We start from the raw sequence: 25,823 nt of genomic DNA, 5'->3' as shown, positions 1-25,823 counted from the left end.
TTAAGGAGTTTGCTCATCCTTCCGGATCCGAAGGCTGCGATGAATCACGCAGCTCGAGGGGACTCGGTGCACAGTGACACCAGTAACCCTGCCGGTGGAGGAGTCCTCGGATACACTTCTCCAGGCCAATGACCACGTACAGGAAGGGTTGCATCCAGGAGGGAGAGAAAATGCTGAAGAAGATGCTCCCTTTCTCTCTTCAGTCTTCCCCCAAGTCCCTCATTCTGACATTCTCGCTCGTCCTCGCGCGAGGTCAAATACCCAGCTTTATTCCTGCCCATGGAGCCCGAACAAAGTTTTGGGTCACGTGCTTATTATCCAAGCAGGTGCACTGCCGGTCTTTCATTCCTTTCTAAATAAAAAGGAAAAACCTCTATACTACATGCCCTTCATTTCTGCAGGGTCCCGGATTCGTTCTACTTGAGGATCCCGGGTCTACACAGACAGGCGACCGCCTCGGCCCCAGACTGGAAGCGACAATCCGGGGACCGCCGCTCCCAGCCCGCGCTCGGCCCCAGCCCGGGTTCCCGCCTCACAGCGTCAGCGAGCCAGGTCCTCCAGCACCGCCCAGAGGCTGGCCGAGGAGGATGCCAGCCCCCAGCGCGAGCCCGCACTCACCGGCTGCAGCAGCCCCACCAGCCCTGCTCCTCCCGGGTCCTGGCCACACCATGAGCTTCGGAAACGCAGAGAACTCTGCGGGTCCTGAACGCCCGCGCTGACGCTTCTCTTACGCCGCCGGAAGCCGGCGGCGCGTCAGTCACCGGGCATCCCTCTGTTGCCTTGACTACGGCGGGCGCTGTAAGAGTGGAGAAGCTGCACGTGCTGAGGCGCGGTGAAAGAAACCCTCGGAGCCAAGAGCACGAGGAGCTGGTGTCTGTGTCAGATTAGTACTTGCGGCTAAGAAACCGCTGGTGTAGCGGCGGGCCGGGGCTTGGGAGCCGACCTAGGGCCTAGGTACATGGAGCCGGCTCCTCGGGAACCCTGAGGGCGGCCGTACCCCGCAGATGAAGGGACGAGGGCGCAGCGACTTCCGCACTTATCCCGCCCCACGAATACTCGCTCTGCACCCGCCGGCTACCCAGGGGTAAAACGTTTGTTCGTAGCCCCTGAGACTCCCAATCAAGGATCCAAAGTAAAATGCCACCTGGGCCAGGTAAATAATATATGTGAAGCCGCGACGGGATATAAGACTGGTGAGTAGTGGGATGTGATCCGACTGGGAGAGTGCATTTCCACCCCATCATCCTCCACCACAAAGATGAGAAAGAACAGCGCTCAAGGCCCTGAGTCTGCAACCCATACCACATTTTCTTTCATCTGCACCTTTCTATCCTCCCAGCCAGACCATATTCCCATTCCCGTCCAGGCAGCAGTTCTTTGGAATCCTCCTGACTGAAAGGCAGTACAGTAGTCCCCACCCTGAAATCTAGAATCCAACTGTGAGTCCTGCCTAACAACCTTTCATCACCTATAAACACAGTCTTCTCCTTCCTTAGCTTCAGTTGATCCAGGGATTAGATCATTATTTGCTAAATAAATATGAACGTGTCAATCCCTTTGTATTTGTAATCCTCTTCAAAGAAAATACCTGCATGTTGATGGAAAGGACTTTTTTTGATAGCCTCATAATAAACACAGTTCGTAATTAGATGTGGATTAAAATATCAACAAATTAACTTTGGGTGTATGAATCTGCAGACCGGTGCAGGAGAAAATTTTTACTTTTTTTCTAATTCATACTCAACGTAAGTTCCTTTCCCATTCAACTGTTAGGAAATTCAGTCTTCATTATGTTGAGAGCTACCTTTAGAATGATGTGATTTTACTTTTTGTTTGTTTGTTTTTGGTTGTGTTTTTTTTGTTTTTTAAGGGTTTTATCTTTATTTTCTGATAATGCAATAAATAAATACACATGAGGTGTTATAAAAATCTGAGCAAAAATATCTATGATATTGTAAAACGCCTTCATAATTCTGTCTTCCACAGATAACAAATGTTCTTTAAGACTTGTTTTACGTATGCAATGATTTTTTTCTTTTCTTTTTTTTTTTTTTTTTTTGAGACACAGTCTCACTCTGTCGCCAGGCTGGAGTGTAGTGGCACAATCTCAGCTTACTGCAATCTCCGCCTCCTGGGTTCAAGCAATTATCCTGCGTCAGCCTCTCGAGTAACTGGGATTACAGGCACGCACCACCACACCCAACTAATTTTTGTATTTTTAGTAAAGACGGGCTTTCACCATGTTGGTCTCTGTCTCCTGACCTCATGATCCGCCTGCTTTGGCCTCCCAAAGTGCTGGGATTACAGGCATGAGCCACTGCACCCAGCCTGCATTGATTTTTTTTCTTAACAAAAAAGGAGAATATTCTGAGCATATTGAACCAGTCTTGCATCCCAGGGATGAAGCCAACTTCATCATGGTGGATAAGCTTTTTGATGTGCTGCTGGATTCGGTTTGCCTGTATTTTATTGAGGATTTTCGCGTCGATGTTCATCAGGGATATTGGTCTAAAATTTTCTTTTTTTGTTGTGTCTCTGCCAGGCTTTGGTATCAGGATGATGCTGGCTTCATAAAATGAGTTAGGGAGGATTCCCTGTTTTTCTATTGATTGGAATAGTTTCAGAAGGAATTGGACCAGCTCCTCGTTGTACCTCTGGTAGAATTCGGCTGTGAATCCATCTGGTCCTGGACTTTTTTTGGTTGGTAAGCTATTAATTATTGCCTCAATTTCAGAGCCTGTTATTGGTCTATTCAGAGATTCAACTTCATCCTGGTTTAGTCTTGGGAGGGCGTATGTGTCCAGGAATTTATCCATTTCTTCTAGATTTTCTAGTTCATTTGCATAGAGGTGTTTATAGTATTCACTGATTGTAGTTTGTATTTCTGTGAGATCTGTGGTGATATCCCCTTTATCATTTTTTATTGCGTCTATTTGATTTTTCTCTCTTTTCTTCTTTATTAGTCTTGCTAGCGGTCTATCAATTTTGTTGATCTTTTCAAAAAACCAGCTCCTGGATTCATTGATTTTTTGAAGGGTTTTTTGTGTCTCTATCTCCTTTAGTTCTGCTCTGATCTTAGTTATTTCTTGCCTTCTGCTAGCTTTTGAATTTGTTTGCTCTTGCTTCTCTAGTTCTTTTAATCGTGATGTTACGGTGTCGATTTTAGGTCTTTCCTGCTTTCTCTTGTGGGCATTTAGTGCTATAAATTTCCCTCTACACACTGCTTTAAATGTGTCCCAGAGATTCTGGTACATTGTGTCTTTGTTCTCATTAGTTTCAAAGAACATCTTTATTTCTGCTTTAATTTCATTATTTACCTAGTAGTCATTCAGGAGCAGGTTGTTCAGTTTCAATGTAGTTGTGTGGTTTTGAGTGAGTTTCTTAATCCTGAGTTCTAGTTTGATTGCCCTGTGGTCTGAGAGACAGTTTGTTGTGATTTCTGTTTTTCACATTTGCTGAGGAGTGCTTTACTTCCAACTATGTGGTCAATTTTGGAATAAGTGTGATGCGGTGCTGAGAAGAATGTATATTCTGTTGATCTTGGCTGGAGAGTTCTGAAGATGTCTAGTAGGTCCGCTTGGTGCAGAGCTGAGTTCAAGTCCTGGATATCCTTGTTAACCCTCTGTCCTGTTGATCTGTCTAAAATGTTGACAGTGGGGTGTTAAAGTCTCTGAATATTATTGTATGGGAGTCTTTAAGTCTCTTTGTAGGTCTCTAAGGACTTGCTTTATGAATGTGGGTGCTCCTGTATTGGGTGCATATATATTTAGGATAGTTACCTCTTCTTGTTGAATTGATTCCTTTACCATTATGTAATGGCTGTCTTTGTCTCTTTTGATCTTTGTTGGTTTAAAATCTGTTTTATCAGAGACTAGGATTGCAACCCCTGCTTTTTTTTTGCTTTCCATTTGCTTATTTGATCTTCCTCCATACCTTTATTTTGAGCCTATGTGTGTCTCTGTACGTGAGATGGGTCTCCTGAATATAGCACACTGATGGGTCTTGACTCTATCCAATTTCCCAGTCTGCATCTTTTAATTGGGGCATTTAGCCCATTTACATTTAAAGTTAATATTGTTATATGTGAATCTGATCCTGTCATTATGATGTTAGCTGGTTATTCTGCCCGTTAGTTGATGCAGTTTCTTCCTAGCATCAATGGTCTTTACAATTCGGCATGTTTTTGCAGTGGCTGGTACCAGTTGTTCCTTTCCATGTTTAGTGCTTCCTTCAGGAGCTCTTGTAAGGCAGGCCTGGTGGTGACAAAAATCTCTCAATATTTGCTTGTCTGTAAAGGATTTTATTTCCCCTTCACTTATGAAGCTTAGTTTGGCTGGATATGAAATTCTGGGTTGAAAATTCTTTTCTTTAAGAATGTTGAATATTGTCCCCCACTCTCTTCTGGCTTATAGAGTTTCTACTGAGAGATCTGCTGTTAGTCTGATGGACTTTCCTTTGTGGGTAACCCGACCTTTCTCTCTGGCTGCCCGTAACATTTTTTCCTTCGTTTCAACCTTGGTGAATCTGAGAATTATGTGTCTTGGGGTTGCTCTTCTCAAGGAGTATCTTTGTGGTGTTCTCTGTATTTCCTGAATTCGAATGTTGGCCTGCCTTGCTAGGTTGGGGATAATATCCTGGATAACATCCTGAAGAGTGTTTTCCAACTTGGTTCCATTCTCCTGGTCACTTTTAGGTACACCAATCAAACGTAGATTTGGTCTTTTCACATAGTCCCATATTTCTTAGAGGCTTTGTTTGTTTCTTTTTACTCTTTTTTCTCTGAACTTCTCCGCTCGCTTTATTAATTTGATCGTCAATCACTGATACCTTTTCTTCCACTTGATCGAATTGGCTACTGAAGCTTGTGCATGCATCACGTAGTTCCCGTGCCATGGTTTTCAGCTCCATCAGGTCATTTAAGGTCTTCTCTACACTGTTTATTCTAGTTAGCCATTTGTCTAATTTCTTTCTAGGTTTTTAGCTTCCTTGCAATGGGTTCAAACATCCTCCTTTAGCTCGGAGAAGTTTGTTATTACTGACCTTCTGAAGCCTACTTCTGTCAGCTCATCAAAGTCATTATCCATCCAGCTTTGTTCCATTACTAGTGAGGAGCTGCGATCCTTTGGAGGAGAAGAGGTGCTCTGGTTTTTAGAATTTTCAGCTTTTCTGCTCTGGTTTCTCCCCATCTTTGTGGTTTTATCTACCTTTGGTCTTTGATGCTGGTGACCTACAGGTGGGATTTTGGTGTGGATGTCCTTTTTGTTGATGTTCATGCTATTCCTTTCTGTTTGTTAGTTTTCCTTCTAAGAGTCAGGTCCCTCAGCTGCAGGTCTGTTGGAGTTTGCTGGAGATCCACTCCAGACCCTGTTTGCCTGGGTATCACCAGTGGAGGCTCAGTTGGAAATGCAGAAATCACCATCTTCTGTGTGGATCACGCTGCGAGCTGCAGACCGGAGCTGTTCCTATTCGACCATCTTGGAATGGAAAACCCTGAGCATACTAGTCTACAATCCAGTTTTTTACTGTTTACAATCTCACCATCTTCCAATGGCCATGCATAAAGGCCACCCTCATTCTTTTAAATAACTCTACTGTATACTATTAGCTTATATGCTATATTAATTATGGATAACATAATCTCTTCTGGTTAGTTTAGGCAAAAAGGAATTTATTAAGGAGTATATATATAGTTCACTTGGAAGAACTTAGGAAATCATTTTCAAAATAAGCTTCCAGGAAAAACTTCCAAACATTTTACCACAGAACAGGACTGACAAGGGAGCCACTGCCTCTGCCACAATCAGAAAATTGCAACAGAGCTGTAGACTCCAGAATCACTCATCTCTTCCAAGGTCAAGAAGCTGCCAAGTTAGGAAACCAGCTTGCAAATCAAGATGCCACCTAACAACTTCTAGCTCCAATCTCTTATTGCCTCTATTACATTCCATGCAAGCAAAATAAGTGTTGTGCCTTGACTCTCCTTATGTAGCTCTGTTCTGAATCAAAGTATCATGTGAATACATATAGTAGGTGAAACCTAAATTGTATGTGGAACCTTTCTGCAGAGCATGGGAAATTCCCTATTAGCTTTTCAGCTTCTATGGTGTAACAAGACACTAAATTGTTATGAGACACTTAATAGTTGTGCTTCTACCGCATAGGGATAGACCATTATTTATTGATTGTTTTTATAAACACCATTACAGAGGAAACAGTTTTTTTTTTCAGTAAAGCTCTAGAATTTAGAAATTGTGAGTTTATTGGAGGGCTCTGATTAAAATGCAATTACAACACAAAATGTTATTTAAGGTTAATCTTTCAGTTTATTTTTTGCACAGGCGACATCATTGTCCACGTGGAACCACGAGGATTTATGAAAATTCTGGGGTGTTTTGCCCTACAACTGAATATTTGGAAAAATATCCTATGTATGACAATGTTCTTCCACCTCAGAGTCTTAAACCCAAGCAAGAAATTCGAGCATGCCGTGGGAAAATGGAAGGAATAACTACATTTAAGTAAATATTTAGTAACTGTTTGCTTTACTTATTTTTCTCCCAACTATTCCAGTGTCAATAAAGTTTTCTAGCTATTTAAATTACTATTTTCTTGATTTAAGTTGAACCAATCTAATAAGCAAGAGACTAGTTAAGTCACAACTTGAAAAAAAACAGAAAAATGGGAAGTTAGGTTGACAAAGTGTGAGAAGAAAAAAGGGATATAAAAAGTTCTATTGTTTTTTTAACTTCCTAAAATATCTCATATTTACCTACTTTCCACTGTCACCACCACCTAGAGCAGGGTGTCCAATCTTTTGGCTTCCCTGGGCCACATTGAAAGAATTGTCTTGGGCTACATATAAAATACAATAACACCAACCATAGCTGATGAGAAAAAAAAATCACACAAAAAAAATCTCATAATGTTTTAAGAAAGTTTACGAATTTGTGTTGGGCCTCATTCAAAGCCATCCTGGGCCGCATGCAGCCCATATGCTGCAGGCTGGACAAGCTTGACCTAGAGGAATGCAGTTGCTTTCTAAGTATAATATCTGAATCTACTCTAGTTTTTGCAGTTTGATCTGTTTTTAATACTTCAGCCTGCCCAAATGCAAACCAAATCCTATCACTTTTCTGCTTAAAATACTCTTAAACTTTCCCATTGTGTTTAACACAAACCAGAATCCTTACCAAAACCATGTAGAGGCATGGTTTGCTCACTACTTACTTCTCTAATTCATTTTCACTGTAGTGTCCTTTTCACTGTTTTATGCTCCATCCCATGGGCCATTTTTCATTTCATTGAAAAGTGCCAGGTTTCCTTGTCTCAGAGTCTTCCAAGATACTATTTTCCCTACCTGCGATTTTCCTTCCCTCTCCTAGCTAATGTTCAATCTGCAGATCTCAACTAAATTATCACTTGAAAAAGGCTTCTCTGATACTTTTCAGATTAGGTAAAATTCTTCTATGTAAGCTCCCAAAGCACTTTCCTGTTATTTATCATTAGATTAGTTTCAGTGTTTCATGAAAGCAGAAACTAAGTCTATTGTTATCTTAGCATTCTATTTTTAGAAAATGAATACAATGCCTACTAGCACATAGTAGGTACCCAATATTTGTTCAGTGAGTGATGAACAAAAATCTTCTTAAGTCTATACTTTTCACTTGGACTGACCTTTTTTGATCTCTCTGTATATTGTCAGTTAGATGGATTAAGTATTATATTTACTCATTATTTTATTTAAACTGTTTATGTACTATATTCAAGGTACAATCTTGGTATTAAGTATAAAAATGTCAATAAGTTTGTGAACCCCAAATATCTGAGGTATCAGTTAATTTAGAAAGTTTATTTTGCCAAGGTTGAGGGTGTGTGCCGGTAACGCAGCCTCAGGAGGTCCCAATAATATGTGCCCAAGGTGGTCAGAGCACAGTTTGGTTTTATACGTTTTAGGGAGACACACATCAGTCAACATATATGTACGATGAATATTGGTTTGTTCCGGAGAGGCGGGACAACTCGAAGCTGGGAGGGAGCTTGCAGGTCATAAGTAGATAAGAGACAAATGGTTGTATTCTTTTGAGTTTCTGATGAGCCTCTCCAAAGGAAGCAATCAGATATGCATTTATCTCAGTGAGCAGAGGGGTGACTTTGAATAGAATGGGAGACAGGTTTGCCCTAAGCATTTCCCAGCTTGACTTTTCCCCTTAGCTTAGTGATTTTGGGGCCCTAAGATTTATTTTCCTTTCACAAGTTGAAGTTCCTACTTTCAAGGAACTCAGACATCATATTTCTATAATTTAGAGTTTTAAAAATGCTCTGTAATAACTTTAGATTTTGGTGTTAGCCATTTTCATTTCATTTCAGATACAGCTCATTCTTATATAGCAAAGGTGGAGACTTTCCAATTTTTAGTCTAATATTTATATTTTTAACATTTCAGGCATTCCTTGCAGTAATAATATTTTGGTGACTCTAGTTACTTGTGTAGGTGTACTTGCTCTTCAACAGATGGAAGATTTTACTTAGTCCTCAGATTTTGGTATGCAGTAGTGCAATCTAGAAGTGTTAAAACTGCAGACTCCAGAGCTCCATCTACAAGAGCCAGTAGAGGAGTGGGTCTCAGGAAACTGCATTTTTAACCAGCATTGCTGGTGATTCTGTTGCCACTGATTCAGTGCAGTAGGTCAGGAACTGGGCTGCTCAATGAGGATGACATGGAACATAAAACAGAGAAGGTCTTTGCTTTACTGTTGTTTATAGTCTTGTGGGAAAGTCCAGAAATAAAAATATCAGATAAATAGATAATTATGGATTATGATAAATGAGATGAAGAAATTGAATAACTGGTTGAGATTGGTTAAATGGGAATGGTTCTTTTTCACTTTATTAATATTTCTTTCTTGATGCCTTAATGGTTCATATTAGAGATTTGAAATAAATTTTACAATATTTGTATTTATTGAACAAAGATTTTGCTTTTAACCAGTTCTAAATGTAGAAATTGAGAAAATTTAACCTGCCATATCTTTCTTTTAAAAGGCAGTTGCTTTTCAATTCTGGATTGCCCCTACTGACTGATTCAAGTAAACCTTAATAGTTAAAAAAAAAAAAAAAAAAAAAAAGGAAAGCAATGTCCCAAAGGTCCAAAATGCCAATAAAACTAAAATATTCATTTCTTAAATTGTCTTCTCTTCACTTAGTAAGACATTGGATCTTTTCTTTGTATTTTCACTGGGAAACTAGCAGTATTTCTAAGTCATAATCTAGGAGCTTGAAACTCTTGCTTGACTCCCTCATGTTGACTGTGTTGACTGGGCAGTAGAAAGTGGATTTATCCTTACAAACAAAGAAGCTTTCTGAACCTTTGTAGTACAGGAAGTGACTATGTAAAGAGGTGTCTGAACTTGTACAAGATTTTGGATCCTTTATAGCAGTACAGTTGTAGCTCGCTTAGATGACTGCCAGAGTTGGCAGGAAGCCTGCCCTCAAGGAGTAGGATTCTAGACACATCCAATGTTTCAGGATATATCAGATGAATAAAACTGCATTCACCCTCTACAACTCCTCCATAGAAAGTGGCTTTGGGTTTGGAGGTATACTTTCTAACACTTGCCTAACCAGCGAAACTGAGAGTTCTAAGCTTTTGCTTTGCTTTTCCCTTCCTGATTCCCCCACTTCCTGACTGCATTTTAGCCTATCCCCCTCTAGCTTGTATTTGGAAAGAGCAAAGAACAACTCACATGTCTTGACAAGCAGAGGTATGTGATTTCTACTACTCTTCATCCATTAAATAAAAAGTTAATAAGCATTTATTAAGCATCAAGCACTGTACTAGACACCTGGGATACAGTGGTGACCAAAAGCAGTCATGATCTCTGTGCTGACAGATATTACAATCTATTAGAAATGGCAATCAAAAACATTACTCAAAATAAGTCTAAAATTGCAACAGTGATAAAATCTACGAAGGACAGGCACAGGTACCTTGACAGCCAGAACAAGAGTTTGACTTTATCAGGTGAATGAGAAAAATGAGTCAAAACCTGAAGGATGTTAAATTAACTGGATTAAGAGGGGGAAGGAAATGCATTCCAAGCAGAGAGAGAGAGAGAGTAGCTTGTAGCAGGAAGGAGCATGGAAAGGAGAAAATTATCAAAGAAAGCCAGCTGGAGCAGAGAAAGCAAGAGGAAGCACAGTGAGAGTTGAGGCTAGTGAAGGTGGCCAGGCAGAGCCTTTAAGCCATGTTCCATATTGTCTATGTCCTTACAGTAATAAGCCATGAAGGTTTCTTTTTCTGTTTTGTTTTTTTGGTGGAGGGTGGAGTGGGGGAGGAAGGGAGGTAAGGAAGAGGCTAGGGAAAGGAGGGCAAGAATGACCTGATCAGATTTACATGGGAAAGAATTACTTCAGGTGCCATGTGGAGAAAAGATTGGAGGGAGAACTAGAGTGGATGTGGGTAAATGAGTTTTGAAAGTTATTAAAGTGATTCAAATAAGCTATTGCAAAAACTTTGCATATTATGGTAGTGGCAGATGTGGAGAAAAGTGGTTAGATTTGAGAGATATTCATGAGGCAAAATTGACAGTAGTTGATGATGGACTAGATAGGGGAGAGAATTGAGGTATAAAGGGTGAGTCCTAGATTTCTGACTATGCGTCTGAAACGATGGTGATAGTGTTGACTTAAATAGAGAAAAAGCAAAAAGGACCACATTTATTGAGGGGAAATAGCGAGTTGATTTGGGACATATTAAGTTTTGAGTTGCCATTGAATAACCAAGAGACCATCGTAGATAGTGGTATGGAGCTCAGAGAAGAGGTCTAAGCTGAGATGTAAATTTGAGGGTTATTTCAATCTAGGTAGTGATCTAAGCTGTGGGAGTAGGAGAGTTATCCTCAGGAGTGAACAGTGGATGAGAAGAAGAATGTGTAGGTAGGTCCAAGTCTTGAGAAACACTAACATGTATTTAATGACTGAGTAGAGGTAGATGAAGCTGCATAGGAGACTGGAAAGAAATAATCAGGAAGTCAGGAAGAGAAAGTTTCCTAGAAACAGACAGTGTTGACAGTAATGTCAATTACTGTTGGAGAGGTCAAGTAAGATGAGGACTAAAAATGTTCGATGAATTTAATTACACGGAAGACATTGTGAAACTTGGAGCTGTATTAGGGAAGTGGCAGTGCTGGAAACCAGACTGAAATGGATTGGAGTGGGTGAGAAAACAGTTAATTAGTCTAAGAAGTTATGTTGTGAATAGAATTCAGTGAGGGTTTTGGGTTTCTTTGGGAAACTTACAGACATACGCAGCAAATACTGATTAACACAAGATAGTTTAATCACAAAATGAGTCAAATGCCAATAGAGTCCAGAAGAAAAAAAGCAATCCGTGAAGTCTTGGGGTAGTAATAGTAGTGGCTACCATATTGATCTTACTATGTACCAAGCAGTTTCCAGCATCACACTTTGTGATTTCAAATTATATTACAAAGCTATAGCAACCAAAATAATACGTAGTACTAGCATAAAAATAGACATATAGATCAATGAAACAGAATAGAAAACCCAGAATAAACCCAAGCATATTACAGCCAGCTAATTTTTGACAAGGGTGCCAAGAATACACAATGGAGGAACAATAGTCTTTTCAATAGTGTTGGCTTGCACACACACAGGCCACAGACCCCATAAAGCAACTACACAATCGAGACTACAAAGGAACTATGTATGACAGGAACAAAACCCCACATATCTATCTATCTATCTATCTATCTCTATATCTACATATATATATATATATATATATATATATATTTGAGATGGAGTCTCGCTCTGTCACCCAAGCTAGAGTGCAGTGGCACGATCTCAGCTCACTGCAACCTCTGCCTCCCAGGTTCAAGCAATTCTCCTGTCTCAGCCTCCCAAGTAGCTGGGACTACAGGCACCCACCACCATGCCCAGCTAATTTTCGTATTTTTAGTAGAGACCATATTGGTCAGGCTGGTCTTGAACTCCTAACTTCAGGTGATCCACCCGCCTCGGTCTCCCAAAGTGCTGAGATTACAGACGTGAGCCACCATACCCAGCCCCCACGTATCAATATTAACCTTGAATGTAAACGGCCTAAATGCTCTTCTTAAAAGACCCAGAGTGGCAAATTGGATTAAAAAAAAAAACCACCCATCCTTCTGCTGCCTTTGAGAGACCCATCTCACATGCAGCAACACACATAGGCTCAAAGTAGAAGATGGATAAAGATCTACCACACAAATAGACAACAAAAAAAGCAGGAGTTGTTATTTTTGTATCAGATAAAATTGACTTTAAACCAACAACAGTAAAAAGGGGCAAAGAAGGGCATTAATTACATAATAATAAAGAGTGCAGTTCAATGAGAACACCTAACTATCCTAAATGTATTATAAATGCACTCAGATTTATAAAACAAATGTTTCTAGACCTAAGAAAAGACTTTGACAGTCACACTAAAACAGTGGGAGACTTCAACACCCCACTGACAGCATTAGACAGATCATCAAAACAGAAAACTAAGAAATTCTGGACTTGGCTGGGCGCGGTGGCTCACGCCTGTAATCCCAGCACTTTGGGAGGCCGAGGCGGGCGGATCACGAGCTCAGGAGATCGAGACCATCTTGGCTAACACGGTGAAACCCCGTCTCTACTAAAAATACAAAAAAAATTAGCCGGGTGCGGTGGCAGGCGACTGTAGTCCCAGCTACTCGGGAGGCTGAGGCAGGAGAATGGTGTGAACCCAGGAGGTGGAGCTTGCAGTGAGCCAGGAAAGCGCCACTGCAGTCCCGCCTGGACGAAAGAGCGAGACTCTGTCTCAAAAAAAAAAAAAAAAAAAAAAGAAATTCTGGACTTAAATTCAACACTTGACTAATTGGACCTAATAGACATCTACAGAATACTCCACCTAACAACCCCGGAATATACATTCTTCTCATCTGGGCATGGAACATACCCTAAGTTTGACCACATTCTCAGTCATAAAGCAAGTCTCAATAAATTCAAAAACATTGAAATAATACAAAGTATCTTCTCAGACCACAGTAGAATAGAAATAGAAATCAGTACCAAGAAGAAATGGCAAAACCACACAAATACATGGAAACTAAACAACTTGCTCCTGACTGACTTTTGGGTAAACAATGAAATTAAGGCAGAAATTTAAAAAGTATTTGAGGCCAGGCATGGTGGCTCATGCCGTAATCCCAACACTTTGGGAGGCTGAGGTGGGCGAATCATGAGATCAGGAGTTTGGAACCAGCCTAGCCAACATGATAAAACCCTGTCTCTACTAAAAATACAAAAAAGTAGTTGGGCATGGTGGCAGGCACCTGTAATCCCAGCTACTTGGGAGGCTGAGGCAGGAGAATCGCTTGAGCCCAGGAGGCAGAGGTTGCAGTGAGCCGAGATTGTGCCACTGCACTCTAGCCTGGGCAACAGTGCAAGACTCCATCTCAAAAAAAAAGTATTTGAAATAAATAAAAATAGAGACGCAACATACCAAAACTACTGGGATGTGGAAAAGCAAGGTTAAGAGGAAAGTTATAGTGCTAAATGCCTACATTAAGAAGATAGAAATATCTCAAATTAACAACCTAACCTTGCAACCAAAAGTACTAGCAAAATAAGAACAAACTAAACCCAAAGCTAGCAGATGAAATAATTAAAATCAGAGCAAAACTGAATGAAATTGAGACCCCCAAAACCATACAAAAGATCAACGAAGCAAAAAGTTCACTTTTTGAAAAGATAAACAAGATTACAGACCACTAGCTAGATTAACAAAAAAAAGACATCCAAATAAGCACAATCAAAAGTGACATCACAACTGATCCCACAGAAATACAAAAGATCCTCAGAGAATATTATGAACATCTCTATGTACACAAACTAGAAAGTCTAGAGGAAATGGATAAATTCCTGGAAACACAAATTCCCAAGATGGAATCAGGAAGAAACAGAAATCCTGAACAGATGAATAACGAGTAAGGAAATTGAATCAGTAGTAAGAAACCTACCAAGCAAAAAAAAAAAAAAAAAAAAACCAGCCCTGGACCAAATGCATTCACAGCTCAATTCTACCAGACATACAAAGAACAGCTGGTACCAATCCTAGTGAAAGTATTCCAAAAAATTGAGGAAGAGGGACTCCTCTCTGACTCATTCTATGAAACTAGTATGGTTCTGATACCAAAATCTGACAAAAACACAAAAAAGAAAACTACATTTTCCCTGAACACAGATGAAAAAATCCTCAAAAAATACTAGCACACCAAATCCAGCAGCACATCAAAAAGTTAATTCACCACAGTCAAGTGGGTTTTATTCTTGGGATGCACGGATGGTCCAACATATGCAAATCAATAAATGTGATTCACCACATAAATAGAATTAAAAACAAAAATCATATGATCATCTCAGTAGCTGCAGAAAAAGAATTTGATAAAATTCAACATCCCTTCATGATAAAAACTCTCAACAAACTAGGCACTGAAGGAACATACCTCAAAATAATAAGAGCCATGTATGAGAAACCCACAGCCAACATCGTACTGAATGGATAAAAATCTGGACGCATTCCCTTTGAGAACTGGAACAAGAAAAGGATGCCCACTCTTATCACTCATATTCAACATAGTATTGGAAGTGCTAGCTGAATCAATCAGGCAAGAGAAGGAAAAGGCATCCAAATAGAAAAAGAGGAAGTCAAATTATCTCTCTTGGCTGACAGTATAGTTTATACCTAAGAAACCCTAAAGATCCTGCCAAAAGACTCCTAGACCTAATAAACGACTTCAGCAAAGTCTCAGGATACAAAATCAATGTACAAAAATCAGTAGCATTTCTATACACCAATAATATTCAAGCTGAGAACCAAATCAAGAACATAATCCCACTTACAGTAGCCACACACACTCACAGTACCTGGGCATACATCTAACCAAGGAGGTGAAAGATCTCTACAAGGAGAAAGAAATCATAGACTACACAAATGGAAAAGCATTCCATGATCATGGATAGGAAGAGTCAATATCACTAAAATGTCTGCTACCCAAAGCAATCTACCAAATTAGCAATATCACTTTTTTACAGAATTAGAGAAAAACGATTCTAAAATTTATATAGAACCCAAAAAGAGCCTGAATAGCCAAGGCAATCCTAAACAAAAAGAGTAAAGCCAGGGGCATTACATCTCCCAACTTCAAACTATACTACAAAACTGCAGTAACCAAAACAGCATGGTATTGGTACAAAAATAGACACATAGACCAACGGAACAGAATGGAGACCCCTGAAATTAATCCAGATACCTACAACCAACTAATTGTCAACAAAACTGGCAAAAATTAACAATGGGGAAAGGACTCCCTATTCCATAAATGATGCTGGAAAAACTGGCCAACTATATGCAAAAGGATGAAACTGGATGCCTACTTCTCACTATATACAAAAATTAACTCAAGATGGATTAAAAGCTTAAATGTAAGACCTCAAACTATAAAAATCCTAAAAGAAAACCTAGGAAATACTCTTCTAGACATTGCCTTAGGCAAAAAATTTATATCTTAAATGCTCATAAGCAAATGCAATAAAAATGGACAAAATGGGATTTAATTAAAGAGCTTCTGCACAGGAAAAGAAACTATCAACAGAGTAACAAACACACTACATAATAGGAGAAAATATCACAAGCTATGCATCCAACAAAGGATTAATATCCAGAATCTATAAGGAAGTTAAATAAATCAACAAGAAAAAATAACATTAAAAGGTGGGCAAAGGACATGAAAAGACACTTCTCAAAAGAAAACATTCAAGTGGCCAACAAACACATGAAAAAATTCTCGACATCACTAATGATCAGATGAAAACCACAGTGAGATACCATCTCAAACCAGTTAGAATGGCATTCAGCCAAGCAATCCCACTACTGAGTATATACCCAAAGGAAAATAAATCATTCTATCTGCACTTGTACATTCATTGTAGCACTTTTCACAATAGCAAAGACATGGAATCAACCCAGGTACCCATTAATGGTAGATCAGATAAAGGAAATGCAGTATGTATATACCATGGAATACCATGCAGCCAAAAAAAAAATGAAATCATATTATTTGCAAGAACAAGGATACAACTGGAGGTCATTATTCTAAGTAACTTAACACAGAAACAGAAAACCAAATACTGCATGTTCACAGTTGTAAGTGGGAGCTAAACTTTAGGTGTACATGGACACAGAGATGGAAACAATAAACACTGGAGATTCCAAAAGGAGAAAGGGAGAGGAGGGCACAAAGGCTGAACAACTACCTGTTGGGTACTGTGTTCACTAATTGGATGATGGAATCATTAGAAGGCTAAACCTCAGCATCACATAATATACCCAAGTAACAAACCTTCACATATAATCCTTGAATCTGAAATGAAAATAAATGAAGTAAATGGTATTGGGAAAACTGAATATCCACATGTGAAAGAATGAAGTTGGAGTCTTTTCTTATTCCGTACACAAAAACCAATCTAAAGTGAATTGAAGACTTAAACACAAGACCTGAAACCATAAAATTCCTAGAAGAAAACATGGGAAATTTCTTTGACTTTGACCTTGCCAGTGGTTTTTTGGATATGGCTCCGAAAACACAGGCAACAAAAATGAAAATAGACAAATGGATTACACCAAACTAAAAAGTGTCTGTACAGCAAGCAAACAATCAACAACAACAAAAAAATGCAACCTATGAATTGGTAGAAAATATGAGCAAACCACGTATCACATAAAGGGTCAATATTCAAAAAAATAAGGAACTTACCCAACTTAATAGCAAAATTGACCAAAGTACCTGAGTAAACATTTTTCCAAAGAAGACATACAAATGGCCAATAGATATATGAAAAGGTACTCAATGTCACCAATCACCAGAAAAATGCAAATCAAAACCACAATGAGATATGATGTCTATTATAGAAAAGATAAAAGATTACAAGTGTTAGGATATGGAGAAAAAGGAATCCTTGTACACTGTTGATGGGAATGTAAACTGGTATAGCCATATGGAAAGCAATATGAAGTTTTCTCAAAAATTAAAAATGGAATTTTCATATGATCCAGCAACTTCCCCTCTGGTGTATACCCAAAGAAAATGAAATCAGTATCTTGAAGAAATAGCTGCACTATTATTTATTGCAGCATTATTCACAATAACTTAGATAAGAAACAACCTAAATGTGCATTGATCAATGAATAAATAAATGTGATGTGTAAATATATGTCTGAATATATATATAGTACACATTATATTCCATTATATATTATGTAATAATATACATAATGTATACATCTAAAAGAGTCGAATACATAGAAGCACAGGATAGAACGATGGCTACCAGGGGCAGGGAAGTGGGGGAAATTGGGAAATATTGGGCAAGAGGTATAAAGTTGAAGTTGTATAGGATGAATAAATCTAGAGATCTAATGTACAGCATCATGACTCTAGTTAATAATACTGTACTGTATACTGGAAATCTGCTGAGAGTGTATTTCAGGTGCTCTCACCACACACACACATGCACACACATGCATACACACACAAAGGTTACTGTGAGGAGATGGATATGTTTTTCACTTTAGTATTGATTTTACTGTGTGTGTATATATAAAACCTCATGTTAATTTTAAATATATACAATTTTTATTCAAAAATAAAATATGGACTATATAAAAAGAAACTTTATAATTGGGAATTTAAAAAAACAATAGCATGAAAAATGAAATTGCCAGTCTATAAATAAATATGAGATATCATCAGGGGAAGACATAATTCACTGGAAAATTAGTGGAACAAACAGTACTTCAAGAATTTATACTTGGTGAGTTATCACTTCAGGCCAGGCTGGGAATGCATCAGAGACTAGTAAGTATTGATATATAGAAAGAGGAAGAATATTCTAAAAACTGGTATGAAATGAGTAAAAAAGCATAGAACCAAAAAATAAAAGTTATTCAGTACACATGGTGAGGACCAGAAGGTTTCAGGGATGAGAGATTGGGGTGTAATTCTATAAAGGTAGATTGAGATCAGTTTGGGAAGAACCTTGATTGCCAGGCTGAGGGGCTTGACATAAGTATAGATTTTTAAAAATCTTCCTTTAAGGGCACCAGACAGCTGTAGAAGCAAAAAATTAAAATTTCAGAGAGATAGGAGCCCTTCCTCAGTGAGTTGATATGGCCAACCATTTACTTCTCTGGGAACACCTGTCAAGTCTAGGCCTATGCTGAGGATTGAGCTTGACATAAGCAGAGAAACTCTAGTAGGGGAAAGAGAAAGCAGTGGAACACTTGAATGTGGGCTGATAGGACTAACTGAAATCTAGAAGAGCCCTAGATACATGGCTGGTTTTCAATGTGAGACATTCACTGCATGTTTGCAGGGAAGGGAGTATGGTGTGCTGAGAGGCTGGGCCAGAAAAATCCCACAGGAATATCCCACAGTCTTATTTGCGAGTAAATGCTTAGCAGAGAGTTCCACTAGAATAAGGGCCTTACTACAAACACACCTCACGTCTTGTTCTTGAGACATTTGAAACTAGAGTAAGACTATGTCTAACTAAAGGCCCCATTGAACCCTAATCTAGCTCAGATTCTGGTAAGAATGAAGTGATCTGCCCTGTATTTTACCATAGGAAAGAACAAATTGTCTCCTGTTGAAAATAACATTGATTTTAGTTTTTATGATTCTCTTATACACAACATCCAGCATATAGTAAAATGTTATGAGGCCTATGAAGAACCAGGAAATATTTGAAGAGATAATGGTCAAGACTTTTCCAAAATTGATGAAAGAATCAGCCCGCAGATTCAAGAAGCTCAGCAAACTCCAAAATAAACACATAGGAAACCACCCTAGACAACTATTGTCAAACTTCGGAAAACCAAGTAAAGATAAAGTCTTAAAAGTAGCAAGTGAAAAACTATACATTATCTACAAAAAAAAAAAAGTTATATCTGACTTTTAAACAGAATGATACGTCATTTTTCAACAGAAGCTATGGAAGTTAAATGACAGTGAAATGACACTTTAAAAGTGCTAAAGGTGCCAGAAGGATCTAGAATTTTAAAGCCAGCAAATCTGAGAATTGTATATCTAGTAAAAATGCCCTTTAAAAATTTAAGCAAAGTAAAAATGTTTTCAGACAAAAAAGAAAAAGCTGAGATACCTACTACAAAAAGTATTAAAAGGAAATTGTTCAGTTAGAAGGAAACATTCCAGATAGAAGCATGAAATGCAGGAAGGAATGAAGCACACAGAAAGGGTAAATATGTGGGTAAATATAAAAGAATATTGACAACTTAAAGTCAAAATTACTATGTTTTTACACAAATATAAAAGTAAAATATGTTAGAACAGTGGTACAAAAGGCAAGAGGAGTTAAATAGAATTAAATTGCTTACAGGTTCTATGATGCTAGATGTGGTAAAGTTTGAGCCAGAAAAATCTCATAACAAGTCAAAAATTCATTTTTATTTTTAAAACATAGAAAGATAAAATTCTAATAGTAAAGTAGAATAATAAAAATGCCGTTTATTAATACAAAAGAAGGCAGGAAATAAGGGGTATGGGAACAAAGAAGGGAAAAATCAAAAGCAAATAGCAATACAGTCAACTTAAGCCCGGCTAGATCATTACATTAAGTGTAAATGAACAAAATATTTTGATTAAAACTCAAAGATTGATTTTTCACACATTAAAAATATATTAACTTTAAAAATATGCCAATAATTTACAACTTACATAAAATGGATAAATTTTTTGAAAAATACAATTTACCAAAAGTAACCCAAGAAGAAATAAAAAGTCAAAATAGCCCTATATCTGTAAAGGAAATTGAATTTGTGGAATTGAAGGTGTAATTTTAAACCTCACCATAAAGAATTCCAGAATTTTCAGATTCTGTGTAGGGTGCAGAAAGTCGGAAAGATTATGCCCCCAACATAACAATAAGAAAAAGCCAGATAATCTACAAAATCATAAATGTGTAAGAATCCTTTAGAAACCTGAGATCACAGGTTAACCAATTAGCCTGACATTAAGGAAATACAACTTCCACCCAGTTGAGACAGGAGGCAAGCACTGTTTCACCCAAAGCAGGGCATGGAATGAAGACTAGCTGTTACAAAAATGGATAAAATAATTCATTTACATCTTTAGTTGCTAAAGACTTGAGTGTGAACTACTGTGAGAGTATAGAAGCTCTGAGAACTTCAGACACTGACGGGGGAGTTCAAAACCACTCATAGACTCTTCCCTATGGATGTTCACTCTGTGATCATCAGAAAGATTGGGAGAAAGGGTGGAGGCCACAGAAAGTTTCCTTCGTAGTGCAGGCGTGGAGAAAAGAATGGTCGTTGTTGCAAAAGAAAAAAAAAAGCAGGAAGCTCCATTTGAATGACTCTAACCTACAGAAAAAAAGCATTAATACACTGCAGGAGAGGCATCACTCTGACAACCCCAATGAATGGGTGAAGATGTATTTTACCTTGAGGAAAGATAAAGGAAAAACAACAACAAGAAGCAAAATAAAACCAAACCTTGAACATGAAGAAAGAACAGGAAACCGTCTTGGGATCAACTATTAGAGACCTACTACATCAAGTGAAGGAGCAGGTGCACTGAGAGAGCCCTGCTTCTGAGACCCAGGGGCACAGGGACTACCTAAGACTGAAGCTGAACCAGGACAGGAGAGAAACCACCACACACTCACCTTCCATTTCCCAAACACAAAATTCTAAATGTGTATGCCCTTAACACTTGAGCTTCAAATACACAAAACATAAATTTATAGTACTAACATAAGAAATGTAAAAACATGCATTTTTAGTTGGAGACTTCAACACTCTCTTTAAGTAATCTATAGAACATAGACAGGAAATGAATAAGGATATAAAGACCTCAACAACACTATCAACAATGTTGTCCAAATTGACATTTGCAAAGCACTTCTGTCAACAATAACAGAATACACATTCTTTTCAAGTGCACATGAAACGTTCATTCAGATAAACTATATTTGGAGCCATAAAACAAACCTTAACAAATATAAAAGAATTGAAATCATGCAATGTGTGTTTTTGATCATAACAGAATTGAATTAAACATCAATAATAGAAAAAAAGTGGAAAAATTCCCAAATATTTGGAAATTACGCAGCAAATTTCTAAATAACGAATGGTTTTAAGCAAAAGTAAAAGAAATTAGAAAATATTTTGAATTTAATAAAGACATAGTATACCAAAATCTGAGAGATGCATCTAAAGCAATGCTTTGAGGAAAATTTATAGCATTTAAGGTTCATATTAGAAAAGAAAGTCTTAAATCAATAGTCTAAACCTTCATTGTATGAAACTAGAAAAATAAGAGCAAATTAAATCCAAAGCAAAGTAGAAGGAAATAAATGAGGATAACAGCAGCAATCAATAAATTTGAAAACAGAAAAACAATAGAGAAAAACAATGAAACCAAAAATTGGTTCTATTAAAAGATAATAAAGTTAATAAACCAAAAGAGAGAAGACACCAATTACAAATATCAAGAATGAAAGAGAATAGCACTACAGACCTTATAGACGTTTATTTTACATTGTGGCCTCTTCTTTTTTCTTTTTCTTATTTTCGACAATTTTATCAGGTTGCCATTCATTCCATGTTTGCTTCAAGAAGGAAGAAATTAATATTTACAAGGTAATATCAACAGTATTTGAAAACCACTTGAAAAGGACAGAAGGTAATGAGGGAGAGAAAGTCAATTAAACAGAACCTTAGCCTGAGATGCCAAATTCATAATAGAAACTTTGTTGATATGTTATTTTCTGGGGAACATGAGTCTGAGTGAGATAATTAATTGGGGCATGCTAAGTTTGCATTTATCTGAGGGACATCCAAATAAAGATGTCTAGCAGGCGGATAAATATGTGGGTTGGTGTTCGAAGGGAGGTCTGAAGTAGGGATTCAAGTTTGGGAGTCACCATCTTACAGGTAGTATTAAAATCATGGGAGTAGATTGGTGATACATAGATTGAAAAAGCTGAGGCCGAGGATGATGTCCCCTGACTTTCTAAAAGTAGTTTCCAATTCCTTGGTACCACAAGACACCACAGGGAGCAGTCCCAAGTACCAGGAAAAAGAACTAGCATAAGCAACTCAAGACTTTTGTCCTCAAAGAAGAACCTAGAACAGCTCACTATATTAAAATGGGGTTGGAGCTGTGTATGCAAATAGTGGGCAAGTGCATGCAGGCACTTCTTGGACTTAAATCTGTTCAGAAGAGAATAAACTTTCTAACCAGATTTTAGTGGCTAGACATAAAAAGTGAGCTGAGGAAACATCTCACAAGGGCAATAGTGGAGCTGCCACATAACCAAACTGTACTGTTAGACATGGACAGCATTGTTTGTTTTCTTCTTTGTTTTTCCATAAGTATCATAAAACACTAAAAACAGATGATAAAGATTATGATGTTTTAAAGACACTGCTAGAATGTTATTAATAAATATTCCAGAACAGATAATAAATATTCCAGGCATATGAGCATAGGCATATTTATAGGGAGAAAATCAATTTTCTGCAATTATGTAGAACTTACATTCATACTATTGTATGCTATCACATCCATCTCTCAGTGTCCAAATTCTTGCTTCCATTTTGAAAACCAAAGCTGGTTTGGTGAGGGAGAAATATTCTCTTCTGTTTGCTCTCTTATAATTAAAATCTTTTTTCTCTTATTTGGCAGCAAGAATTCTCCCTATATGATTGTGTGGAACTATAAACCTTCAATAACATCTGTGATTCCTTTTAGTTAGTGAAAAATAGTGTTAAACTTTTATACTGTAGTTTGCAAAGAAGAGAGATTCCCTCGTGGTACCTTAAGAAAAAAAAAAAGACTCTGGTAAAGCTTCATGTGAACTGAAAATGGAAAGCTATCAGGTGCCCAGGGAGCTCGAAGGAAGAGCTTTTCCCTTCATCTCTGCAATGAGCTACATGATTTCTCTCACAGCATCTTCACTTCCCTTCACTCATCTGCTCTGATTGCCACTTTACTCACTGGCCACCTCTGCCTAGTTATCATTTCTGTTTCTTTACAGGTCTGTTTTGAATGTAACTTCAGCTTTCCATAGCTCTTCAGCTCTACCTCCTGGCATCCTTTTCAATTCTCCCATTTCTGTCCCACTCATTATTTTCAATTTTAGGTTTACAAGAATAACAATGCTTGATCTAGCTCATCTTTTCTGTCAGTTTGTCTTAAAGGTCTCTGCTAGCCTAAAGGTCACGTATTCTTGAGTCAGGTACACTCTCTCATCCAGACATCAGTAACTTAATCATTTAGTCCAAAACTTGGCCATTTTGGCAGAAATGGATAAGCATTTTTTCTCTTCGAAGAAGATATCCACATAATAAGTTTTCAAGGTTTGACCTTTCCTGTAAATACTGCATACACTTTAGTCCAGATTTTAGTACGTTATCTTGAGTAATAAATTTCTATCTTTTATAAATTAACTTTTGGTATTTAGAAATGCGTATTTTGGGGTGAAGTCAATTCTATGGTATTTCCTAGCCTACTATCTTCCTCATGGAGAAATAGAAAACACAAATAATCGTTAGTTGAAATATAAACATTTCAGTTTTAGTGAAGTGTACCATTACCAACTTGTAATGGTGTTACAAGTCATCATTCTGTATACACCAGAGTGACCCAAAATGCTCCACAGTCTAGGTAAACTACAGGAAGTAAGCTTAAGGTTATTTAACTTCCAAACCCCAGGTCTCTGCTCTGATGGTCACTTAAAATTCTACAATTTTAAACACTTCTGAAGGCATTCAGTTAAGGCCTCTGGCCTCTAGATGGCCCTCTATCTTTTGGGAATGCCTTAAAGTCCATTTCATGAGGGAAAGTTGAAGCCAGTGATCTTTCTGGGATAGCACAAGTTACCCTGTATCTTTGCTCAAGGAGTGCTTTCTGTAGGCTTCCTAGAGTATACCAGAATTAAAATTTTCTCTCCTTTCATGAGTCTCTCCAAAGCAAGGAATAATACCTGTATTACTATTGCCCACACGTGAGGGCACTTGATTTTATTTCAAGCCCTGGATTTTAGATGTACCTTAGCATTTTGTGAGTTGTAATTAAAATCCCAACCTCTTCCTAGGAATACAACCATAATCTCCTAAACTCTGTCCTCACCTACAACACAGTCCTTTTGGCTTTCAAGAACTATCCACAATCAGGCTCAGATGTGCTTTTCCTTTGTTACGTAATCAGATGAATCTGAAAGTGGAAAGTTATGTGTATTAAAGTGAGGAGATGGGTAGAGGAAGGTGGAAATGAAGAAAAAGAACAAATCTGAAAGGAATCAGAGAAACTGTATTCTGATACTATTGTTTAGATTTCTAAAGGAAATGGAAAGATGTTTGGCAATGAGAGAAGTCAGTTATGATTTTTAGAAGATGGTTGTTTTCTGCAGCATTTAAAACTTTTTGCTTTGTTTTAATTTTCAAGACGATTTTAGAGCTTGGGACCTTCATAAAAGTGAACTTTATAAGCCAGAACAAACTTACCACCCCCCTACTGTGAAATTTGGAAATTCAACTACATTTCAGGATGACTTTGTTCCTCAGGAGATAAAGCCTAGGCAAAGCTTTAAACCCTCCTCTGTGGTCAAACGTTCTACAGCCCCTTTTAATGGTATTACAAGTCATCGCCTTGATTATATACCTCATCAGCTTGAACTCAAGTTTGAAAGGCCAAAAGAAGTTTACAAACCAACTGACCAACGCTTTGAGGATCTCACAACTCACCGGTATGACTTTCAGGGTCTTACTGGTGAAACTGCAAAAATCTGCAGACCTGTACACACCAGAGTGACCCAGAATGCTCGGTTTGAAGGAAGCACTGAATTCCGTGAAAGTTTTCAACCATGGGAAATCCCACCACCTGAGGTCAAGAAAGTACCAGAGTATGTGCCTCCTAAAGGGAGCATGCTGTTAAACAGCACAAGCCATCTTGACTATGTTCCATATCAGGCCAACCGTGTTGTTCCCATCAGGGCAGTTTCTCATAGAAGAAGTAACAGTTTTCCTTTCCAAGGAAAAAGCACCATGAAAGAAGATTTTCCAGCATGGGAAAGTTGTCGTCAAGGACTTATTAAGAAGCAGCAGCAGATTCCCAACCCATCTGGAAAATTTGATGGTTTGAGCACTTTCAGATCTCACTATGTGCAACATGAATTGATCCCAACAGAGAGTTGCAAACCTTTAAATATTGCTTTTAAGAGTTCTGTTCCATTTGATGATGTAACTATGTACTCTGTAGAGTACACACCGAAAAAACAGGAAATTTGCCCAGCTAGCTATCCCTCTCCTCCAGGTTATATTTTTGAAAATACAAATTCCCAAGGTCATAAATTCTTCTGCAAGATTACTCCCGCAGTGAAGTCCTTCTAATAACCAAAATGTGCTTAAAAGGAAGCTACTAGCAAGTTGTTGGTTTTCCAAGAGAAAACTCAATATTTTTAGTGAAAAAAATTTATGATATAATAAATCTTTTTCTTTTTTTTTTTGAGAGGGAGTCTCGCTCTCTTGCCCAGGCTGGAGTGCAGTGGTGCAATCTCAGCTCACTGCAAGCTCTGCCTCCTGGGTTCACACCATTATCCTGCCTCAGCCTCCTGAGTAGCTGGGACTACAGGTGCCCGCCACCACACATGGTCAATTTTTTGTATTTTTGGTAGAGACAGGTTTTCACCGT

General features: G+C 38.2%; 2 protein-coding genes and 1 pseudogene across 2 annotated transcripts; 2 read left to right on the top strand and 1 right to left on the bottom strand.

Moving 5' to 3' along the window:
- Positions 1–735, bottom strand: part of LOC129482150 (elongation factor-like GTPase 1) — a 97,414-nt pseudogene extending 96,679 nt beyond the window's left edge.
- On the top strand, positions 669–6,539 carry LOC134736547 (stabilizer of axonemal microtubules 1-like). The gene is made up of 3 exons (XM_063638487.1): positions 669–699; positions 840–896; positions 6,338–6,539. Exons 1-3 carry the CDS (start codon positions 669–671, stop codon positions 6,520–6,522), a joined length of 273 nt encoding a protein of 90 aa, XP_063494557.1. The 3' UTR covers positions 6,523–6,539.
- An 18,014-nt stretch (positions 6,540–24,553) lies between these two features.
- LOC129481537 (stabilizer of axonemal microtubules 2-like) lies at positions 24,554–25,545 on the top strand (the record flags this gene model as incomplete). Its single annotated transcript, XM_055276698.2, has 1 exon — positions 24,554–25,545. A coding segment is annotated over one exon (969 nt), but the record flags the coding sequence as incomplete, so codon positions are not given.
- Between the last annotated feature and the right edge of the window lie 278 nt (positions 25,546–25,823).

This window comes from Symphalangus syndactylus, chromosome 5, assembly GCF_028878055.3.
Source record: "Symphalangus syndactylus isolate Jambi chromosome 5, NHGRI_mSymSyn1-v2.1_pri, whole genome shotgun sequence".
Classification (NCBI taxonomy): Eukaryota; Metazoa; Chordata; class Mammalia; order Primates; family Hylobatidae; genus Symphalangus; species Symphalangus syndactylus.
This window is presented reverse-complemented; position numbering and strand designations above follow the sequence as displayed.

Excerpts from the sequence above, each read along its gene's own strand:
- LOC134736547 (XM_063638487.1), top strand. The coding sequence starts at position 669 with ATGAGCTTCGGAAACGCAGAGAACTCTGCGG. Across the intron at positions 700-839 it reads AAACGCAGAGAACTCTGCGG|AAACCCTCGGAGCCAAGAGC; the intron begins GTCCTGAACGCC and ends GCGCGGTGAAAG. Across the intron at positions 897-6,337 it reads GTGTCAGATTAGTACTTGCG|GGCGACATCATTGTCCACGT; the intron begins GCTAAGAAACCG and ends ATTTTTTGCACA.